The sequence below is a fragment of the Canis lupus genome, chromosome 36 (assembly GCF_011100685.1).
Source record: "Canis lupus familiaris isolate Mischka breed German Shepherd chromosome 36, alternate assembly UU_Cfam_GSD_1.0, whole genome shotgun sequence".
Lineage (NCBI taxonomy): Eukaryota > Metazoa > Chordata > Mammalia > Carnivora > Canidae > Canis > Canis lupus.
In genome coordinates this window covers 29171800-29192234 of record NC_049257.1, presented here as the reverse complement: position 1 = coordinate 29192234, position 20435 = coordinate 29171800, and the positions used below count along the sequence as shown (strand labels likewise).

Sequence of the window (20435 nt, the reverse complement as noted above, 5' to 3'; positions counted from 1 at the left end):
CACCAGCGAGGCCGGAGCAGCTTTGCGGGTGGAGGTGCAGACCTCGCGGGGCGGCCACGGGCAGGGACCGGTGTTCCCCGGGCTCCGGGGGGGGGGGGGGGGCGTGACGTCAGCGCCCGCCAGTGGGGACCAGGTGGGGGCCAGGTGGGGGCCAGGTGGGGGCCAGCGCGGCTCCAGGACGGAGCTGAAGTCTCAGCCCCGCAGGGTCCCGGCGACCTGGGGCGACCTGGGGCGACCCCCCGCGACGACCCCAACCACGAATCACTATAAAGAACACCTGGCACATTCCCTTCGTCGGCTCAGCCCCCCCCCCCCAGGTGTGCAAAGGTCCCAGGTCCCGGGGCAGAGAAGGTACTACGCCAGGTGGGGGGTTGGACGGGAGGGGAGCGGGGGTGGGGGCTCGGAGGTGGGGGGTGCTGGGGGCTGGAGGTGGGGGGTGCTGGGGGAATGGGAGGGCGTAGGGGGATGGAGGTGGGGGGAGGGGCGGGGGGACGGGAGGGGAGTGGGGGTGGGGGGGAGGAGGTGGGGGGCTGGGACGGGAGGGGAGGGGCAGGGGCTGGAGGTAGGGGGAGGAGGTGGAGGAACGGAGCGGGAGTGGAGGTGGGGGGCTCGGACCGGACGGGAAGGGGCTGGAGGCGGGGCCCGTTCGCGGGCACAGGGGTGCAGGCGCGGGGCGCCCCGAGCGGCGGGGCGGAGGGAGGCGGGCCGGGCCGCACCTGGACCCGCACCCGCACCCGGACCCGCACCCGGACCCGGACCCGCACCCGGACCCGCAACCGGATCCGCACCCGCGCCCCAGGTCGGGCCGCAGCGGAGGCGGCGCGGGGTCCCGCGGGCCCGGGCCCGGGTGGCTGCAGCCGTGGGCGCGGAGGGGCGCGGAGGGGCGCGGCCGGAGGGGGGGCGGACGGACGGACGGACGGACGGACCGCGGGCCCCGGCGGCCACTCACGAGGACGCGCTGGGCACGAAGAAGTCGACGGCGAAGCCGAAGTAGCTGCCGCGGGGCCCGGCGAACTCGGCGGCGCCGTCCGCGTCCAGGTTGAAGGCGCGGCCCGGGCGCGGCAGGAGGCCGAGCGGCAGCAGCAGCAGCAGCGGCAGCGGCAGCGGCAGCGGCAGCGGCGGGCGGGGGCGCGGCGGCCGGGACATGGCCCCAGGGGAGCGCGCGGGGCCCGAGGCCGGACGCCCTCCCGGGGCGCGGGGCGGGCGGCGGGGCGGGCGGCGGGGCGGGCGGGGACTGCGGCGTCGGGCCCGCCGGCCTCCCGCTCGGCCGCTCGGCGTCTGGGCTCCGGCTCCCGACTGCGCGGGGCGGGGGGCGCCGGGCGGGCCTCGGGGCGCGGGCGGGGAGGGCCGGGGCGGGCCGGGGCGGGAGGGCAGGGGAGGGCCGGCCCGGGCGACGCGAAGGACGGGGCGCAGGGAGGGGGCGGGGGGAGGGCGGGGCCCGAGCAAGGCCGGGGGGGAGGGCTGGGGGGAGGGGAGGGGAGGGGAGGGGAGGGCCGGCGCGGGGGGCGGGCGCTCGGGCCAGGAGGCGCCGGGAGGCGGGGCGGGGCCTGAGCGCGGCGGGCGGGGAGGGCTGGGGACGGGAGGGCCGGCGGGCAGGGGGCAGGGGGAGGGGCTGGGAGGCGGAGGGCAGGGGCCGGGGGGAGGGGGGGGAGGGGAGGGAGGGCCGGCGCGGAGGACGCGAAGGACGGGGCGCTCCGGCCCCGGGGCGCAGGGAGGGGGGCGGGGCCTGAGCGGGGAGGGGAGGGGAGGGGAGGGGAGGGGAGGGGAGGGGAGGGGCGGGGAGGGGGCGGGCCCGTCGGGAGGAAGCGGAGGAGGAGAGCGCTCCGGCCCCCGGGCGGAGGGGGGGCGGAGGGGGGGCGGTGGGCGGGGCCTGAGCGCGGGAGGGGGAGGGGCAGGGGGAGGGGGAGGGGGCCGGGAGGAAGTGCAGGGGGCGGGGCGCCCGTGGGAGCCCGGCGGTCGGGGCGGCGCGGAGCTGCGGCTGCCCAAGGCCCAGCGCCCGGAGCCCCGGCGGCGGCCGCGCAGTCGGACGGGCCCCGAGCCAGGTCCGGGGGCGGAGGGGGCGGAGGGGGCGGAGGGGGCCCCCAGCACTCCTCCCGCCCGACCCCGCGCCCCCGCCCGCGCTCCCCTCCCCTCCACTCCCCCGCCCCCCGCACTGCCCCCCCTGCACTCTCCTCCCCCCCACCCGCGCACTCCGCCCCGAGCTCCCGGAGGCCGGAGGGGTGGCAGGAATAGGGTGGCAGCAGGGGTCTCCGGCGGCAGCCCCGCCCCGCCCCGTCCCCAGTCCCCAGTCCCCAGTGCACGAGCCCACGTGTGCGCCGCCCAGTACGCGTCGGGGTTTCCACCGAGGGGGGGCACCTGCACCCAGGGGTGCGGCCAGGGCCCTGCCGGGGCCGTGCAGCTCGCTCCTTGCGGTGCGCTCCCAGCTCTCGTTTCCTCCCCGAAGGAACAGGACCAAAAGGGAAATGAAATGCCCAATCCGAACTCCTACTACTTAATTGCATTAAATTTGACTGGATCTATTAAATTCGACTGCCTTGAATTCGACTGAAAGCTGTGCCGCGAAACCCTGGGCCGCGTGTCACAGAGCAGGGCCCGGCAGGCAGGTCCCTAAAGGAGTGGCCGCGTGGCGCCCTGACCCTGACCCTGCCCCATACCCGGGAATGGGGACGCCCCTTCCCGCCACCGCGTTGCAGGTGCACCGGGACGCACCACCCCGCGGGGCTTCTGGTCCTTGAGAGCCGGGTCAGCGCCCTTGGAAGTCGGCCCGCGCAGGAGGGGCCTCACCGCCCCGGCAGGCAGGCCTCGCACCAGGGATTTCTCTGGTCCGCGTGGGCCCAGGCAGCGGGGATGTGCCCGAGACAGGGAAACCCGGGTTGCATTCCATGGGGGTGGAGCTGGGCCTCTCCCTCCATCCGGTGACACCCCTTAACTGCTTTGTCACACTTTCCCCACTTACCAGACCCGGATAACAATACATCTGCTACCTTCAGGGTAATCACTTTCTTACAGACCCAATAAAATATCAGTAGAAAAGGATCCTGACTTGGGGTTTTACCCCCTACCAATGCCGTCCTTTACTTAGAAGCTCGATTCCCTTCGTTTCTGTAAATGCAAATGCCTGAATTCAATTCCTGGGTTCGTTCAGTACTAGCTCTGTGAGCCTCGGTGGCCTTGTCTCTAAAATGGGATGGATGATGGCACCTACCCCTGGGATTGAGCGCTACTCGGCTACTCGTTGCCATCCATACCCCTAGGACTTAGTAGGGCCGTGATAGTGAATGTGCACGACACTAGGCCTGTATTCTCGCTCTTGGAGGCCTAGGACCTACCCAGCAGTTCCTTCACCAACCACAGCCCAGCTGGCCCCCCCGGGGCTTTGTCTCTGTGCACCCCAAAGCACACTCCCATTACTCCAAAATAATGTTAAGAGGAATTTCAAATGTTTATCTCCCAGCACCAAGGGGGACTCGGTTCATGACTCGGGAAGCCCGTCTGCAATCCCGGCTTCCTACTCTCCATCTCCCCAGAGGCTCGAACCCACTGAACTCAACTGGGGAGGGTCCCCCCTGCCTTTGTTGGCTGACTCTCTCCTGCCTCTCCTCCCCCAGCTATTAATGAGGGACATTTACTTGGCTTCTCCGGCTTCCATCCCCACTCCCCCGCCCACCCCGTGTGCTGCATTATCCTATCTGAAAAGATAAGAAAAGATTCCCAGCCAGCTGCGGGGAAACTGGAAGTTTCCCCGAGATTGACATCTTGGTTCACAGCGCTCTAGCTTCCTAGAAAACACTGGCCCTCCTCTTGGACCACTTCCCCAGCCTTCTTCCGCCCGCCACATGCAAACCTACACCAGGTCCTCCATCGAGCTATTTCCTACTTTTCTTTCTAGATGTGTGTCAGGTGTCCTCAGGTCCCCCAGGAAGCCCATTAAGAACCATGCTTTGCTGTTTTTGTATCCTTAGCATTCAACCCTGGACTTAATGGCATTAATCCTACTGTCCAGAGACTTAACAATTGCATCAAGCTTACTCATATGCTGGACACTGTGCTAAGCATTTTGATACGTACTAAATCACTCCTTAGTCATAAAATCCTATCAGATAGGTTCTATTAGTAGTAGCCCAAGTGGAAAGACAAAGAAACTGATTCTCTAGGAGATGGAATGATTTTTTCAACATCACGAATCCTTGTGGACAAGGAAGGGAATTAGTGATGGTCGCCAAGGCCTTCCCCGTGCTTGAGAACCTGGGGCGTCTGGGACCTCCTCAGGCCAGCTGGCGTGGGAGTTCATAGCCCCAGGAAATGAAGTCACCTGGGCCTCATTCAGGTATCTTTCCCGCTGCGAGGCAGAATGAAGATGCCCCCTGAGGATGCACTGGCTCATATCCATGAACATTGGAAATGAAAAGGGGAAAATGGTCCCGGTCCTCATTTACGGGTCTAATCCTCCCCATAACATTTTCATATCAGCAGGAATCAATCATCTGTTGCCTTCAGATCAGACCTCCCTTCCCTATACTAGCAAAAGTTAGCCACAAACTTCGGGTTCAGATAAATGGTGGGGAAAATGTGGAAATATCTTAGTTCTCCTGTTGAAAGAGCAAGACAAAGGTGACGAATCTTTCGAGGTGTCAAAAACAAATACGCGACTCTCCTCCTGTCTTGTGTTTGGTTTTGTCTTTAAATGGTTTAACCTGAAAAAATAAATAAATAAATAAATAAATAAATAAATAAATGGTTTAACCTTTATAGCTTATTGCTTAACAGAAATATTTGCTATCCAAGAAGCTTCTTTTGATTTTTTTATCCCCTGAAGACTGAAAATACTCACTGTCTCGTCTCTAGCTTAATGAATAGAAAACATTTCACTATCTCTTTTCTCTCCAACGTGCTTTTAGTTTTCCCACTTAACCTGGTCCTGATATGTTCATCTCTTCCTTTTAATACCATGGTTTACTTTTACCAATAGTAAAACTGAAATAACCATATTGATTGCTTTTGTTTAAAAATCCTAAGAATGTAATATGTATAAGCACCCATATTAAAAATTACTAATGATATCACTCCATAACCTCAAATGTAAAGAGAAAGTAAGTGGATTAACAAATTATGCATAAAATATATTGTTTCCACTAGAGTCAAACTTACATTATAAATATCCAGCCATGGGCAGCCCGGGTGGCTCAGCGGTTTAGCGTCACCTTAGGCCCAGGGCGTGATCCTGGAGACCCCGGATCGAGTCCCCCATCGGGCTCCCCGCATGGAGCCTGCTTCTCCCTCTGCCTGTGTCTCTGCCTCTCTCTCTCTCTCTATGTCTCTCATGAATAAATAGATAAATAAAATCTTAAAAAAAAAAAAGAAAGAAAACTGAGACTCAAAACACCAAATCAGAAGTCCCAACACACAAAGTTAACTTTAAACCTTGGAAACAGAAAAACAAGCCCTTTGGAATTCTGTGCCCGGAGGGAGCAGAGCTTGGGGGGCAGGAAGCTTGGGTAAGGTAAGGACCCGGCAGGTCTCCTCGGATGCACCATGCACACCCCTTCCTCTGTGCCTCAGGTTCTGGGGTGGTTTTTATTTTTATTTTTATTTTTGTTTTTTTTTTTTTTCAGTCTGGAATACCTTCTTTCACCTTCTCTCCCACCCCAGTTCCACCCAGACCTCTGCGTTCACCTCAAGGCTCATCCTTTCTGGGAAGTCTTACATCGCTTCAGTTCCTCCTTTCTTTTTATTTATTATTTTTTAAAAGATTTTACTTATTTATTCATGAGAGACCCAGAGAGGGAGGCAGAGACCCAGGCAGAGGTTGAAGCAGGCTCCATGCAGGGAGCCCGACGTGGGACTCGAACCCGGGACCCCGGGGTCACTCCCTGGGCCCAAGGCAGGTGCTCAACCACTGAGCCACCCAGCGATCCCCCCCCACTTTCTTTTTAAAATAACTTGTACTTCCAAATCTAATCCACTCACAACTTAACATTTAATTATTCTTGTACTTATTTCCTGGTGTTTCTGACAGCATTCGAAAGAAATCCTATTGAATATTAATTCTTGATGTTTTCAGGCATCTCTATTTTTTTTCTCAGTGAAATGGTCAGTTCCTTAAAAATAAGAGCTGTGCCTTCTTAATTTATATAACCTCCCATAATGTTGGCATTTCAAAGAAACCACTAAGATCCTTGCTGAAGAACTGTCTGTACAATCCCGCGGGGGACGCAGCGTGCTGCCCCCTCAGCCTTACTGAGGCATGCCCCACAAACCTGTAGGGAGCTTGCTGATCCTACCTGCACCCCTAACTGTTCAGAGCCCAGCAGATTCCTACTGAGCTGCAAGAAACCAAGAAGTATTTACTGAAGGAGAGATAAATGAGGGTGAGAGCAAAAAGGCCATGGTCGCCTTGACAAACTGAACACGTGAAGGTAATAAGTGGGTAAGTATTCTTGCGTAAGTGAATGAACGCGTGTGCTTTTCAACGAGTAGAAAAGCCCAAGAATATCTGGTACGGTCATTGCATGGCTAGGGAAAGAAAAGGATTTTAAAAGGATTTTGACTTTATCTAGAATTGTGTTTCTGAGATTCGTAGCTGCTTTTCATTCCCGGTTGCATTTTGGGATTAGGATTTGGGGCTTATGAAGGAGATAAAAATTAATCACGGATGACGAGAAATGTCCTCTGCGTTGCTGGAGTTCTCGGCATCTCGTTGTGAAGCACTACTGCGCCCTCAAGATAGGCATTTTTTTTTAAGTTTATTTATTTAATGGGGACTCACACTCACCACCCCAAAAGCAAGAGTCTCTCGCTCTTATAACTGAGCCAACCAAGCGCCCCTCGGCATTCTCTACTTCTGGTGGCTTTCAGAATTTCCCTTCAAATAATCAACGTGTTGTGAAAATGTAAAAGGAAAGCTGTGTGTGTTATTTTATTTAAATTAAAGATTACAGTGTCCTAAAAAAAAAAAAAAAAAGATTACAGTGTCCTTTTACGTTATAACCACCGAAGAGGATTTCGCTTGTTTTAGAGGCTTGAGGTGTTGATGTGTGCTGAGGGACAGGCCACATTTCTCAGTAAAGCCCTTGTCGTACAAAAAAAATCCATGTTTGGAAAAGGGTAATGCTGTCTAAATTACTCTTCTATCGCTGAAAAGTCAAATTGGAGGCTTAGCTATAGAAAGCAGAGTGTCTGTGATATGTTCAGAATTAGCAGACACATTTCTAAAGATAATACACCGAAAAAACACAGTTTCAAAAGAACACTCTGCTTTATTTATATCATGAGTCATAAAAGGAATCATGGTACAATTTTAAATGTCTCTGGCACCTGATAAATGATTGCTAATACTTTCCTCCTACTAATCATTTTGCGTAAATGTAGCCTTGCCTTGACTGGAGATTATAACTCAAAACTTCTAATTCTTTTTCCCCTCAGATGGATGATAAATATAAACAGTCATAATCAGAAGACCTTTAAGAACTACAGTCCACACACTTGGGCATGTATTTATTTTTTCCTTGGAAAAAAATGGCAAGAAAATATCATTAATGACAAAGCACACCATTTTTAGACTGTGTATGTATATTCTGGGTGTATAGTTCCTGGAATTCTTCTCCTTAGATACATGCTTTGGTCTTACTGTTATTTAGTGATATGTCACCCTAGGATCATCGAAATTTTTTTAGTAAGTAAAAATAAATTCCATATATCGAAAAGGCATAGCTAGGCATATGTCTACAAAACACGAGTTTTCGGGAGAAATTTTGATATCAAGAACATAAGAGGGATCCCTGGGTGGTGCAGCGGTTTGGCGCCTGCCTTTGGCCCAGGGCGCGATCCTGGAGACCCGGGATCGAATCCCACGTCGGGCTCCAGGTGCTTCAGGAGAAATTTTGATATCAAGAACATAAGAAAGTGATATTATCATACCCATGTAATACTATTAAAGTATGATACTGTATAATGCGATCATAGAATCCTATATCAGTGAATGTTACTGAAGTTACAGAACTTAGTATACACCGGCATCCACCCTTACGTGCCCTATTATATAAAGAGCTATGTAAATCTGGTTTTTAACACAAATAAAACATAAATTTATTCCTATGACTATTGCATTGGTTTTCTTTCGACTCATTCCATTTACACTGGCCTTATCAAAAAACATGTTATTTGGGGGCACCCAGGTGGCTCAGCGGTTGAGCATCTGCCTTCAGCCCAGGTCATGACCCCAGGGTCCCAGGATCGAGTCCTGCATCGAGTTCCCTGCATGGAGCCTGCTTCTCCCTCTGCCTGGGTCTCTGCCTCTCTCTCTCTGGGTCTCTCATGAATAAATAAATAAAATCTTTAAAAAATATATGTTATGTGTTCATTTATTCATTGGATCCCCTATATGCCCCACGCTGCCATCAGAGCTTGAATTACCAAGACGAATTACCAAGAAGAATTAGGTATGACACCTGCCAGGAACTTAGAGTAAAGTATGTCCCTTAATAAGTTGAAGCTGAAAAATAAATAAATAAATAAATTGAAGCTGCTATTATTGACTTAAGTATGTGTTTCATTAAACTCTAAGTTCCTGGCAGGTGTCATACCTAATTCTTCTTGGTAATTCAAGCTCTGATGGCAGCGTTTATTTATTTATTTATTTATTTATTTATTTTTCAGCTTCAACTTATTAAGGGACATACTTTACTATGTGCCAAGTGCTCTTAAAATGCTGTATGTGGATGATGCCTCTTCATAAAATGCAATTTCTGCACGTGGGTGACTTTACCTCATTTTACAGATGAGAACATAAGGATGGTGATGTTAAAATACGCTCCCTTGGGGAGCACCGGGCTGACTCAGTTGGTAGAGCATGCAACGCTAGATCTCAGGATCGCGCGTTCAAACCCCACATTGAGCCTGAAGCCTACTTAAAAAAATTAAAAAAAAAAAAAAAAAACAGTTTTAAAAGTTTAAAGTATCCTCCCCTCAGGGCACCCCCCGGATAACTCAGTCGGTTAAGCGTCTCTTTTTTTTCTTTTTTTAAATTTATGACAGTCACAGAGAGAAAGAGAGGCAGAGACACAGGCAGAGGAAGAAGCAGGCTCCGTGCAGGGAGCCCGACGTGGGATTCGATCCTGGGTCTCCAGGATCACGCCCTGGGCCAAAGGCAGGCGCCAAACCGCTGCACCACCCAGGGATCCCAAGTGTCTAACTCTTCATCTGGGCTCAGGTCAGGATCTCAGGGTCCTGCACTAGGCCTGGAGTCGGCTTGGGATTCTCTCTGTCCCTCCACCTCTACGCTGCTCCCCAGCTCGTCTCACTCTTTCTCTCTCCATCTCTCACCCTCTCTTTCTCAATCCCAAATAAATAAATAAATAACATCTTAAAAATAAAATAAAATACGATCCCTTCAAGACGTGGAACAGAACTTCCCATCTCTGGAGCGTGGGCTGGATTTCGTGAAGGGCGTTTAATGCCGAGGGTGCCGAGGCGACCACGCGCTCCTGTGGACTAGGTCAGAGGCGGCACGTGGCTTCCTTTGCCCTCTCTCCGCTGGGCAGCCGGATGCCCTCTGGGAGGGACATCCAAGCCCAGGGAGCGGCCCACATGGCTCCCAACAGCCACCTAAGGGAGTCGTCTTCAAAGCGGGTCCCTCTCCCCAGTCTGGCCTTCCTTTGATCGCACCCCGGCCCCCTCTAAGCTCAAGAGCGCCGGAGCTAGACGTTATCCATCGAAGCTGCTCTTCAAGGACTGATGCACAGAAACCCGGGACTTCCTCCTCGGAGGGAACTTCCTCCAGTCCTTCCAGAATGACAATTCTCCAAGCGTGACGCTGAGCGTGTGATCCCCTCCTCCTCTCCCTCCTCCTCTCCGGGATGCTGACAGAGCCAGCATTGCAGGCAGGAAGATGCCAGAAATTATGCAACAAGAAGTGAGGTGTCATTGACCAGGAGCCGGGGTAGGGGCAGCCCCCTCCAGCCCCCCCACCTGTCCCAATTCTAATTTCATGCAATAAAAAGGCCGAACTTTTTATTCCATAAAACATGAAGGACAAAACTCAAGATAAAAATGTATTTCTTTTTTTTTGTTAATTTTTTTTATTTTAAATTTTTTAGTTTTATTTTTTTTTATTTATGATAGTCACACACACACACACACACACACACACACACACAGAGGCAGAGACACAGGCAGAGGGAGAAGCAGGCTCCATGCACCAGGAGCCCGACGTGGGATTCTATCCCGGGTCTCCAGGATCGCGCCTTGGGCCAAAGGCAGGCGCCAAACCGCTGCGCCACCCAGGGATCCCTAAAAATATATTTCAAGTCCAAAAATTTAAAAAAAAAAAAAGGCGTTTTAGGGGATAATCTGTTGCTGAGTGACATATAACTAACAGGACGAGCTTAGCGAGGTTATGCCGTTTGCCACCATCTGCCATGAGGGTCACAGAGCCGGCAAGTGCGACATACGTCCCCGACGGTCCACATAGCCAAGGTGACCACATAATTTATTACCCAACTGGGACACTGTAGAGAGTAACAGGAATACGGATAAGGATTGTGTCGATAGGACAGTTCTGTCCCAGGGAACGTCTAGGAGCAACGGGCCCTAGGGTCAGCCCCGTCCCAGCCCTTGCTCCTGACGGTCACCCGCCCGCTTTCCCATGTGAAGGAGGGGACCGATGTGACGGGCCAGCCGCAGGCGGAGCACCGGGGCGGGCGGCCGGACTCCCCAGGACGCTCGGGCCCTCCTGTTGCTCAGCAAATCCTTGCGGCGTGTGGCGGCCACAGTGTGTAGCTGGAAACAGAAATGAGCCACTGAAGCCGAAAGCATTGCCCAGCTTCCTTACAGGTGACGGGAAGACGTCGGGGAGTCGTGGGCTGGCGGGGCACCTGGGGCTCAGGGGGCGCCTGGTTTGGCTCAGGCCGTGGGCTCCTGGGCCCCGGGACCGGGCCCCACCGTCGTTGGGCTTCGCCCTTGGGTCCGCGTGGAGATTCTCGCCATCCGGCCTCCCTCCACTTTCTCTCTCGCTTCTGAGTACAGAAACACATCTTAAAAAAAAAAAAAAAAAAAAAGACAGACTGACAGACGGAAGCGTGGTGGCGCTCCCAGCTCTTAGAAGAGGCCCGCGACCGTGGGGCCAGCACTCCTTCCCTGCAGTTTCTGTACAGTTGATGCGGGAGACACGGACGGGCTGCCCGAAGGGACACGAGGACGCACGCCTGGCAGCTCAGGGCATGGGCCGAGCCTCCCAGCACGTCCGGCTTGCTGACGACCCTGAACCCACCAAACACGCACAGTATCCTCAACGGCACAAAACTACGCCTCCCCTTAGTCTAAGCAGGTGCTCCAGGGGCTCCTGGGGGCTCCTGGGGGCTCCAGGGACACCCGGACTAACCTAACCCCAGCAGATATTTCCCACCTTAATGCCTCAAGGAATAAATTTAAATTTTGAGCACCAAATATTTGTGTTTTTACCCGATTTGATAGAAATGATTCTAGATATATTGGCCACTCCTCCTCTTTGTTCAAGGAGCTAAAACAGAAGCGTTGTCTGACAGTTTTCTTTTTTCTTCTTTTTTTTTTAGAGAGAAAGAGTGAGCGCCTGAGGGGGGTGGTGGTGGGTGACGGAGGAAGAGAGGGAGAGGGAGAGGGAGAGGGAGAGGGAGAGACTCCCAAGCAGGCTCCGTCCCGCTGCGGAGCCCGGTGTGGGGCTCGATCGCATGACCCTGAGATCCTTACCTGAGCCAAGGTCCAGAGTTGGACGCACAACCCAGGGAGCCCCCCGGGCGCCCAACAGATTTCCTGGTGATCCAAATCAGTTCACTTTTTAGTGTCTAATAGGGTCTTCTAAGTTCCCGGAAGCTCTGTCAAGTGTGGGTGTTAATAAAGCAAATGTGAGTTAAGGTCTTGTGAGCAATTCTCTGGGATCAGCCGGTGCCTTTACCAGTTTGGTTCCTTTTAAATGATTCATTTGGGGGGTTTTCTAAACTCTCCACTCTTACTTCCTCTAAAAGCTTAAACCCTAATGAAGGATTTCCACCTTTCAGTCATTATTGAAAGGTCTGCCAGGGGATTTTCACCAAATGTTGACTATTTAGATTTAATAGGAAACGATTACATTCACTAAGCAGTCACACGCAGAGCTCTTAATCACATAATTGCATTAGGCCTCACTCGCAGAAACGTAGGAGAGTTAAATAAAAGGCTTGGTGCATGTTCAGCATTGTTGGGAAGCCTAAAGGTATTTCTAGAGGTAGTTGTAGTTGTTTTATTTATTTATTTTTTTTCCTTTTCAGTCTTAGAAATAAAAATGATTACCCTTATGGAGGTGGTTACAGTAATGGTGCTCTGAGCCGAACGAGATTCTTTAGGAAACCAGGCTAACTTTGTTTTATCCTATTTCCAGCCACTTAATCTATTGCAGTTTAGGATTCCCTTATCATCGACCAAATCTTCAAACAGTTACTGTAGGGGCGCCTGGGGGGCCTGTGGGGTGAGCATTCGCCTTGGGCTCAGGTCGGGATCCGGGGTCCTGGGACCCGAGCTCAGCAGGGAGCCTGCCTCTCCCTCTCCTCTCCACTCCTGTTCTCCCCTCTCTCCCTCTCCTTTTCCCTCTTCCTCAAATAAACAAAATCTTTAAAAACTGTGAGGTAGGGGGGTGGGGTGGGGATGGCTTCCCTGGGAGGCCGTGGACGTGTGCAGGGATGGGCGCCTCCACTGCTGGAGCGTCTGTCTCCGCGTGGGCTCCAACCTGCACCAGCTGCGCGGGCTGTGGGGCCCCTGGGCTGGGGCTGGGTCCTGGGAAGGCAGGTGCGCAGGCCCACTTCGCAGTCCCTGGCCTCACCTGCTGCAGCCCCGGCGGGAATGGATAGACCCGGCTTCTAAATGCGTCTGCGCCCGCCACCCCCGCTCTGAGGTCTACACTCCATCCCCGAGGGCATCACAGACCTGCAGGCGCCTAGACCACTGGGAAGGACAGATTCCCAGCGCACTGACACTCGTGGGTGCCACCCCCTTCCTTCCTGCATGAGGCCTCCCTCTATTTTAATTTTTACAAATTTTTTAAAAAATATTTTATTTATTTATTCATGAGAGATACACAGAGAGGGAGAGACCCAGGCAGAGGGAGAAGCAGGCTCCATGCAGGGAGCCCGATGCAGGACTCGATCCCGGGACCCCGGGGTCACGACCTGGGCCAAAAGCAGATGCTTGACCACTGAGACACCCGGGCGTCCCCTTATTTATTCATTTTTAGAGAGCGTGCGCACAGCCGAGGTGGGGGCTGGGAGCGGGGCTGAAGGAGAGAGAGAACCCCAGCAGGCTCCACGGCCAGGATGGAGCCCCCCGGAGCTCGATCTCACAACCCTGAGACCTTGACCAGAGCTGAAATCAAGAGTCGGGCGCATAAGTGACGGAGCCACCCTGTTGCCATTGTGCCCTAAATTCTTAAATTTTGGTATCAGTCAGTTACCTAGATTAAAAAATATTGTCATACCCCTTGGTCCTTCCTACAGTTCTGTAAATCTGGTTTCGTTAGTCTTAGATCAGTTGTGAAAATTATTTGATCGTTAGCATAATTTTTTTTGTGTGTGTAGTCACGATGGGATGTTGGCTCAAAAGGTTTTCTCTGGATGGTACGTGATAAATTTGTCTTTAGATATTGTGGAAACTATGTCAAATGTGACAAGTCATTTCCTCAGTTATGTGACTGCAATGGTCCGAAAATTGCTTCTTGGTTTAACCATGCTTCGGTTGCTACTATATTTAGAGACAACTTATTCTAGTCTCCCCCCCCCACCCCGCACAGAAACTTACTAGTTTTATAGGAATTTCATGGGCTAGAAAGCATAATTTGTGTTATTTTCTGCTCATGCTGTCATGGTATACAGAGAAAGAAAGAAAGAAAGAAAGAAAGAAAAAACCTTATGTTTGCAATTTTTTTTTTTTTTTTTACTAAATTTAGCTCACATGCCAGAAAGTGAAATACAAGCTTTCGTTGGGTCAAGCCACTGAGATTTTTGAGTTAATTTCATACATCCTAGGCCATCCTGACAGATACGGACATGAACACAAGTAATCCCAATTTATAAGCAAAATACTCTCAAAAAAAAAAATACGGGATCCCTGGGTGGCGCAGCGGTTTAGCGCCTGCCTTTGGCCCAGGGCGCGATCCTGGAGACCCGGGATCGAGTCCCACATCAGGCTCCGGTGCATGGAGCCTGCTTCTCCCTCTGCCTGTGTCTCTGCCTCTCTCTCTCTCTGTGTGCCTATCATAAATAAATAATAAAAAAAAAAAAATTAAAAAAAAAAAATACTCTCGCCTTCAGGCTGTAAATATTGTATCTTCTCCTGTTACAATGTGTATGATTTACGTTCTGTGCCAAAACACAGATATATTTGCACGATTTCCCTAACAATGAGCTCATTCCATCGCTTTTCCCAAGAGAAGGGATACAAGCAGGACTCGGGGGGTCCGAGGGCCCTGAAGCCCATAAAGCCCGGGTGACCCCCGCGCCCCCCTCTGCACGCACCCGCGATTTTTTTCTCTTTACCCAACAGCTCAAGCCCCATGAGCTGCAGCCACAACGTCTCCAGGCGGGAGGTGGTGCCGCAGAGGCTCCGCACAGGCCGGGCCCCTGCCCTCGCCCTGGGTCCTCAGGTCCTCAGGCCCGGGGCACCTGCACCTGGGACCCTGGTGACACCTGCCACCCGGCGGCCCAGGCCCGTCAACCCAGCACGATGGATCCAGCGGGGACCTGACATCTGCTTTTCTGAAACAACAGCAACAACTTCGGCTGCGGAGATTTAGTTCCTGTTGCTCCAGACGGTCCTCGGCCTCGACATGGAGGCTGGGGGAGGCCGCGGTCCCCCGGGGCCAGGGAGGCTGTTCCTGGGGCCTCTGGGCCTGTCACCTGGGCCACTGTCCCTGGGCCTCCCCGGGCCTATGGGCCTGTCAGCTGGGCTGCTGTCCCCGGGCCTCCGAGCCTGTCACCTGGGCTGCTGTCCCTGGGCCTCCCCGGGCCTCTGGGCCTGTCACCTGGGCCGCTGTCCCTGGGCCTCCCCGGGCCTCTGGGCCTGTCACCTGGGCCGCTAGTCCCTGGGCCTCCCCCAGCCTCCAGGCCTGTCACCTGGACCGCTGTCCCAGGGGGCCTCCGTGACTGTCTCCTGGGTCGCTGTCCCCGGGGCCTCCGGGCCTCCACGCTCCTCCTCACGTGGCCCCTCAGCCTCCCCCCCGCCCGCTCCCAGCGGGGGAAGCCGTGGGGTCCCCTGAGGCCGAGGCTTCGGGGGCACAACGTCCCCTGTCCCGGCGCAGGGCGAGAGGCAGCTGCAGGGCCGGAGCAGGTGGAAGCCCGGGAAGAGACTCTCCCTCTGGCAGTGGTGGCGGCCTAGGCTGTGTCCTCCGCCCCCCGCAGGGGCAGCTCCGTGCACACCAGGCGCCTAATACTTGCAGCCCCGCCACCACGTCTGCGGACACCGGAGCGCTCACGGAGCTCCCCGAATGTGGCATTTGCGCGCTTTGGCTTCTTTTTCCTTTCCACGCGGTCCCGGGCCTCGGGCTCCTGCCCCCAGGCCGAGGTGGCAGCCGAGCGCCAGGCTCGTCGAGCCCGTGTCCGCTCCCACGTTCGACCAATTCAACCTCGGCCCTGGCGTCATTTAAAGGTCATTAATGCACAAAATCGCTAAACGTTCACGGCTGTTTTGTCTGGATTTTTCTGATTAAAGTTTCCAGATTTAAAAACCAGCAGCGACGACCAATGTGCCCGTGGCCGGCGGCACTGACCGTCCCCCCTTCCCGGAGCTGCGGCCTCGCGGTGTCCCTGGCGGCGAGAGGCCTCACCTGAAGCCGGCGACGGTGCAGGACCGAGGACTCAGGCCCAGAGTCTGAGACTAGAGGACGGCGGCGGCCCCGCCTCGGTGGGTCAGGGACGAGGGGGGCCGCCCCGGCCACGACACCGGCCGCTCGGAGCCGCGCCGCTTGCTCGCAAGCCTGCCTGGGAGGAGGCCTCGACGGGCCCGGGCAGCAGCGACCCTGAGGGAACCCCCGGCGGCTGAGGCAGGCGGCGACAAAGCACAGGGCCCCACCGAACGGTCCTTCGTCCCCTCACAGGCAACGGGGCCACGAGCCCTCGCCTTTGGCTGCGGCCCGGGTGCGCGTCTCGTAGGCCGGAGCCTAGGATTTGCCCTGGAGGCTTCTCCCCTCTGGCTTGGACCCAAGGAAGCGGTTGCCAAGGCTTCTGTCGCCCTGAGTCAGCAAGTCCCTCCCCAGTTCTCCCCCCGGCGCTGAGTCACAGGCCCGGCCGTCTGGGCGTCTGGGCGGCGTGACAAACCCGAGTCCCTCAGTCTAGACGGCGCAGGGGCAGCCTCTTGGCCATCTATGGTCTCATTTCCTCTCCCTCCCTGGGGCAGCCCGGGAATGTCCGCGGGGCTGCCAGACGGCGCCGACGGCGGTCCCGGATGCTTGGTCACGCTTGGATGGAGACTCTGAACGACTATTTTTAGTAGACACCTGTCCCCCCAACACTTCTGGCCCACTTCTACTTTTTACAAAAAAATCGCCCAAAACACCACTTGTCTGAAATTCACGTTCAGCTGAGGCATCCCGGAGTCCCCGCGGGAGCCCCGAGCGCACAAAGCTCCCTTGGCTCCGTCCACCGTGGCCCACCGTGGCGCAGGCTGTCAGGGAAAGGAAAGTCTGTTTCCTGAGTTCTAGCGCCCAAAAGCCGAGCTGTTTTCCTTTCATCCTCTATTAGTCACGTAATCACTGCGTAACACCAAAGAAAGAAACGCTGCCGAAGACCCGCATCCTGCAGAGCCGCTGCCCCAGAGCCCCAGGCGTGAGCGTGCACAGGAGATCCGCCGGGATGTTGGCCAAGGGGAGACTCGGCTGCAGCAGCCTGCGGGGGGGTTCCGGACCAGCTCCCAGCTGAGGGCAGGGGTGCCGCTCCCTGCACCCCCCTTTCCGCAGCCAGGCTTTCAGGGGTTCTCACCCTTGGCTGCATATTAGAATAATTCGAAAGCTCTTGATGCCCAAACCCCACGGCATCCGGCATCCGGATGAAAGCCGAGTTGCTGCAGGTGGGAGCCAGGCTCAGGAGCTCTGAAAGCTCCTCCGTGGTCACGCGGGCTAATCCTGAGGATCACTGGGCTGGGAGGGAAGCGGAGCCTTTCAGAAAAAAAAAAAGATCAGCCTGGCGATGGCCACACCTCACCGATCGTCCCGAGAGACCGAAATGTGGAGGATTGTCTCTTCCCCGGGGCCGCTTTCAGTTGTGCTCCCGACGCGACTGGGAAAAGCGCTAGGGTTTTATTATGTGAACTGTTCGATCGCTAAATATTTTCCAGATTTGGAAATCTCACGTCTGTGACACGCATTTTTCTGTGGGCCTAGAATAATTTACTTCTCTTCACGTTTCTAATGGAAACCAAACAGCCACCCCCTCAGAGTCAGTCTGGCTTGGAAAACACCAGAATTTATCATCTGCGACTCCGTGCGAGGCTTGGCTGGAGTCAAGGAATGTGACTTAAGGAAGGAAAAACATATCTTTACATTCTTGTTGTTTTCCACCCAAAGACATGTCAACAGAAATAAAAGAGTGGCTTCAAAGCTACTGGTCACAATGTAGCGTGTCTCTAGCAGATGTACACAGAACAGGTGCTAACAAAACGTCAGCTACGGGAAATTTCTAAAAAAGCCTTCGTAGCCAAAAACCTCCCTCTTTTTTTTTCTAGTTCTGTCACTTTCGTGTCATCCATCTTTAGCCCGTCTTCCCTCAAATCACAATCTTTTCTGCAGTATCGCTTAGCTTGAAGAATGCTTTTGGGGTATCCTGTATTTTACGCCGAGTCTTATCCTATGGCTTTTTGTTTTTGGGGGGTTTTTTGTTGCTTCTTTTTTTTTTTTTTTTTTTACTTTATCCTATTTTGTTTTGTTTTGTTTTGTTTTGTTTTCCTCTGTGTCATTCATCGTGCGTTTTCTTCTCGCGTCGGTGCCCTCCATCGCGTTCTCTGCTTAACTTCCTACCTCGTGTCCAAACAGTTGAGTCTGTGACTAGACTTTGCGCTTTACCGGGCTCCCTCACCAGCTCCAGAAGGCACCATGCCCGTGGGGCCAAGAAGCTCACACACACCCTTGGCCCGGGGTGGCCCCAGCAGCAGGTTGAAAGGCGGCCAACACCAACAGTTGGCTCCGAAGAGGCACAACAAGACCACTGGGGGGTGGATGGCAGATTGTTCTGCAGACTGTTAGCTGTGGGTTGTCTCCTGAGGGTGCCCTTTCGGGGAACCTGGGGGAGAGCAGCTCTTGGGCAACAGGCCTCCCCCCCGAGGGGGACGTCAACCCGACCGGTCCTGCGTACAGAGCAGCCACCTGAAAACGGCTCTGCTCTAAATCCTGGTAGTTTATTCTGCTGTCCAGAGAGGCTCATGCACATTTTCGATGCTAACTGAGCTAGTATCCACCAAGCACGTGTTTCTATACGCATTTGACCTTTTATTTATCTGTTTCTTTATTTATTTATTGAGATGGAGGGAGGGGGAGGAGGCGCGGCGGGAGAGGGCCAGAGAAGCCGAAGCAGGCTCCGTCTCCCTCTCACCACCCTGAGGTCATGACCTGAGCCGAAGCAGGAGTCAGAAGCGTAAGGGCTGAGCCACCCGGCGCCCTGCCCTAGGCCGGTACTCGTGTCCAACAGCCCCAGTGCTACTGCTCCTCTGACCTTACAGATAAACCCCAGGAGTGCGAGGCTGCCTCAGGCAGGGACGGATCCTCGCTCCCAGGGTCGGCGGTGCAGGCCCTGCGCTGGGCGTGGAGCCGACCGTAAATATACGGAACCGCAGAAGGCCCCCAGTCGCCAAGGCGTTCTCGAAAGAGCAAAGCAAAGCTGAGGGCATCGCGAAGAAACAAGTAATGAGGAAACCGACACCTGCCCACAGCCCCATAGGTGACGGGTCGGGAGCCAGGACGTGAATCGAATCCCCAGGCAAGTCAAGGCGGAGGAGCTGCCTGTGTTTGAGCACACCCGGGCCTCTTGCACTCCTTGCAGGGACTGCCTGGAGCCTAAAGGACTTCGGGGCTGAGCACCAATGACAACGGGGACGCCCGGGCAGGGGGGCGCAGAGGTGGAGGCCGCTTCGGCCCAGGGCGTGGCCCCGGGGTCCCGGGATCGAGTCCCTCGTCGGGCTCCCTGCGCGGGGCCTGCTCTTCCCTCGGCCTGGGTCTCGGCCTCTCTCTCTCCCTCTCCCCGTGTCTCTCCTGAGTAAATAAAATCCTAATAAAAAGAGGCATCAGTGGTAACCCATGCGGGAAGTGTAGCAGCAGAAGCTCCTCACTGAGCTCAGAGCCCTGTGCAGGGACTTCAGCCCTGGATCCCGAGCCGCGGCCTGAGCCCAAGGCAGATGCTTACCCCCGGAGCCCCCCGGGCGCCCCACTAACCTTCCTTTCTAACAAAGAAGGGCCGGCCTTGTATTAGGGATATTGAGTGGACGACGGACGGTATCAACTAAAAATCCAGTGGCATTATTTTATATTCATTCCAAGGTACCTTCCTTTCATAGCCAATGATTCTGTTTCTCTCTTGTTTTCCATTTATGGCAGGAATGTACATGCTCTTATGATAAAACTTAAATCCCCCTTTTTAAAAAGTACATAATAGAGTGGATGTGCCCCCGTGCTAGGAATCACACCACGGGGCCTCGCGGGCTGAAGTCTGGAAGCCTTGAACAAAGTAAGAGAAAAGCAACGCCGAACAGACCGCAGGACGGTGCTCGCTGGTTCCCGGCCCTGAAGAGGACAGGACGAGGCTGCTCCTGAATCCGCCTCCTTTCTAGACGGAAATAAACTGCGGGAAGTGAATTATCCCACGTTCCCTGCGGGGAGCTGCACTGTCCCCTGGAAAGAGCTTTGGTTCCCGGCCAGACCTTCCACCTGGGTCAAAGTCCGCTGCCGACCTTAGGCAGCTTCTAGTACCGCCCTTGAATTCGGGGCCTTCAGCAGGAAAGACAGGCCCGCATTAAATGGTTTCTTCTAGCATTATTATTATTATTATTATTATTATTATTATTATTATTTCAAGTTTTTATTGAAGCTCATGAGTTAACACCTAAGGCAAAGCTGTCCCCTGGGCTCTGGGCCTGCCCCATGCAGGCCTTTGCCCCCACACGGTGACCCGGCACACAGGGAGGTCCCCTGGGGGTTGGGGGGCTGCCGTCCATCCCACGGGGTCGGGGGTGGGGGGCCCTGCTGGGGGCCAACAGGCCAACGTCCCGGTCCCCGGAGGGAGCGGCCACTGAGCAGCTGTCCCCGAGCCCTCGCACCTCTGCTCCCTCGTCCCCTCCGGGTCGGGCTTGCTCAGCTTTGCACAGCCCCCAGGTCCCACGTTGCCATTCCGTGCTCTTCCCAGAGAAGACCTGGTTTTTGGTTTTGTTTTGTTTTGTTTTGTTTTGTTTGTTTGTTTTCT

At 54.9% G+C, this 20435-nt stretch overlaps 1 protein-coding gene across 1 annotated transcript in view; it reads right to left on the bottom strand.

The window, feature by feature from the left end:
- Positions 1 to 3862, bottom strand: part of ITGAV (integrin subunit alpha V) — an 87671-nt gene extending 83809 nt beyond the window's left edge. The window contains exons 1-2 of the mRNA XM_038584523.1: positions 3849 to 3862; positions 950 to 1102 (exon numbers count right to left, since the gene is read on the bottom strand). Coding sequence (XP_038440451.1) covers positions 950 to 1102; positions 3849 to 3862 — 167 coding nt within the window. The remainder of the gene's footprint in view (positions 1 to 949; positions 1103 to 3848) is intronic.
- Between the last annotated feature and the right edge of the window lie 16573 nt (positions 3863 to 20435).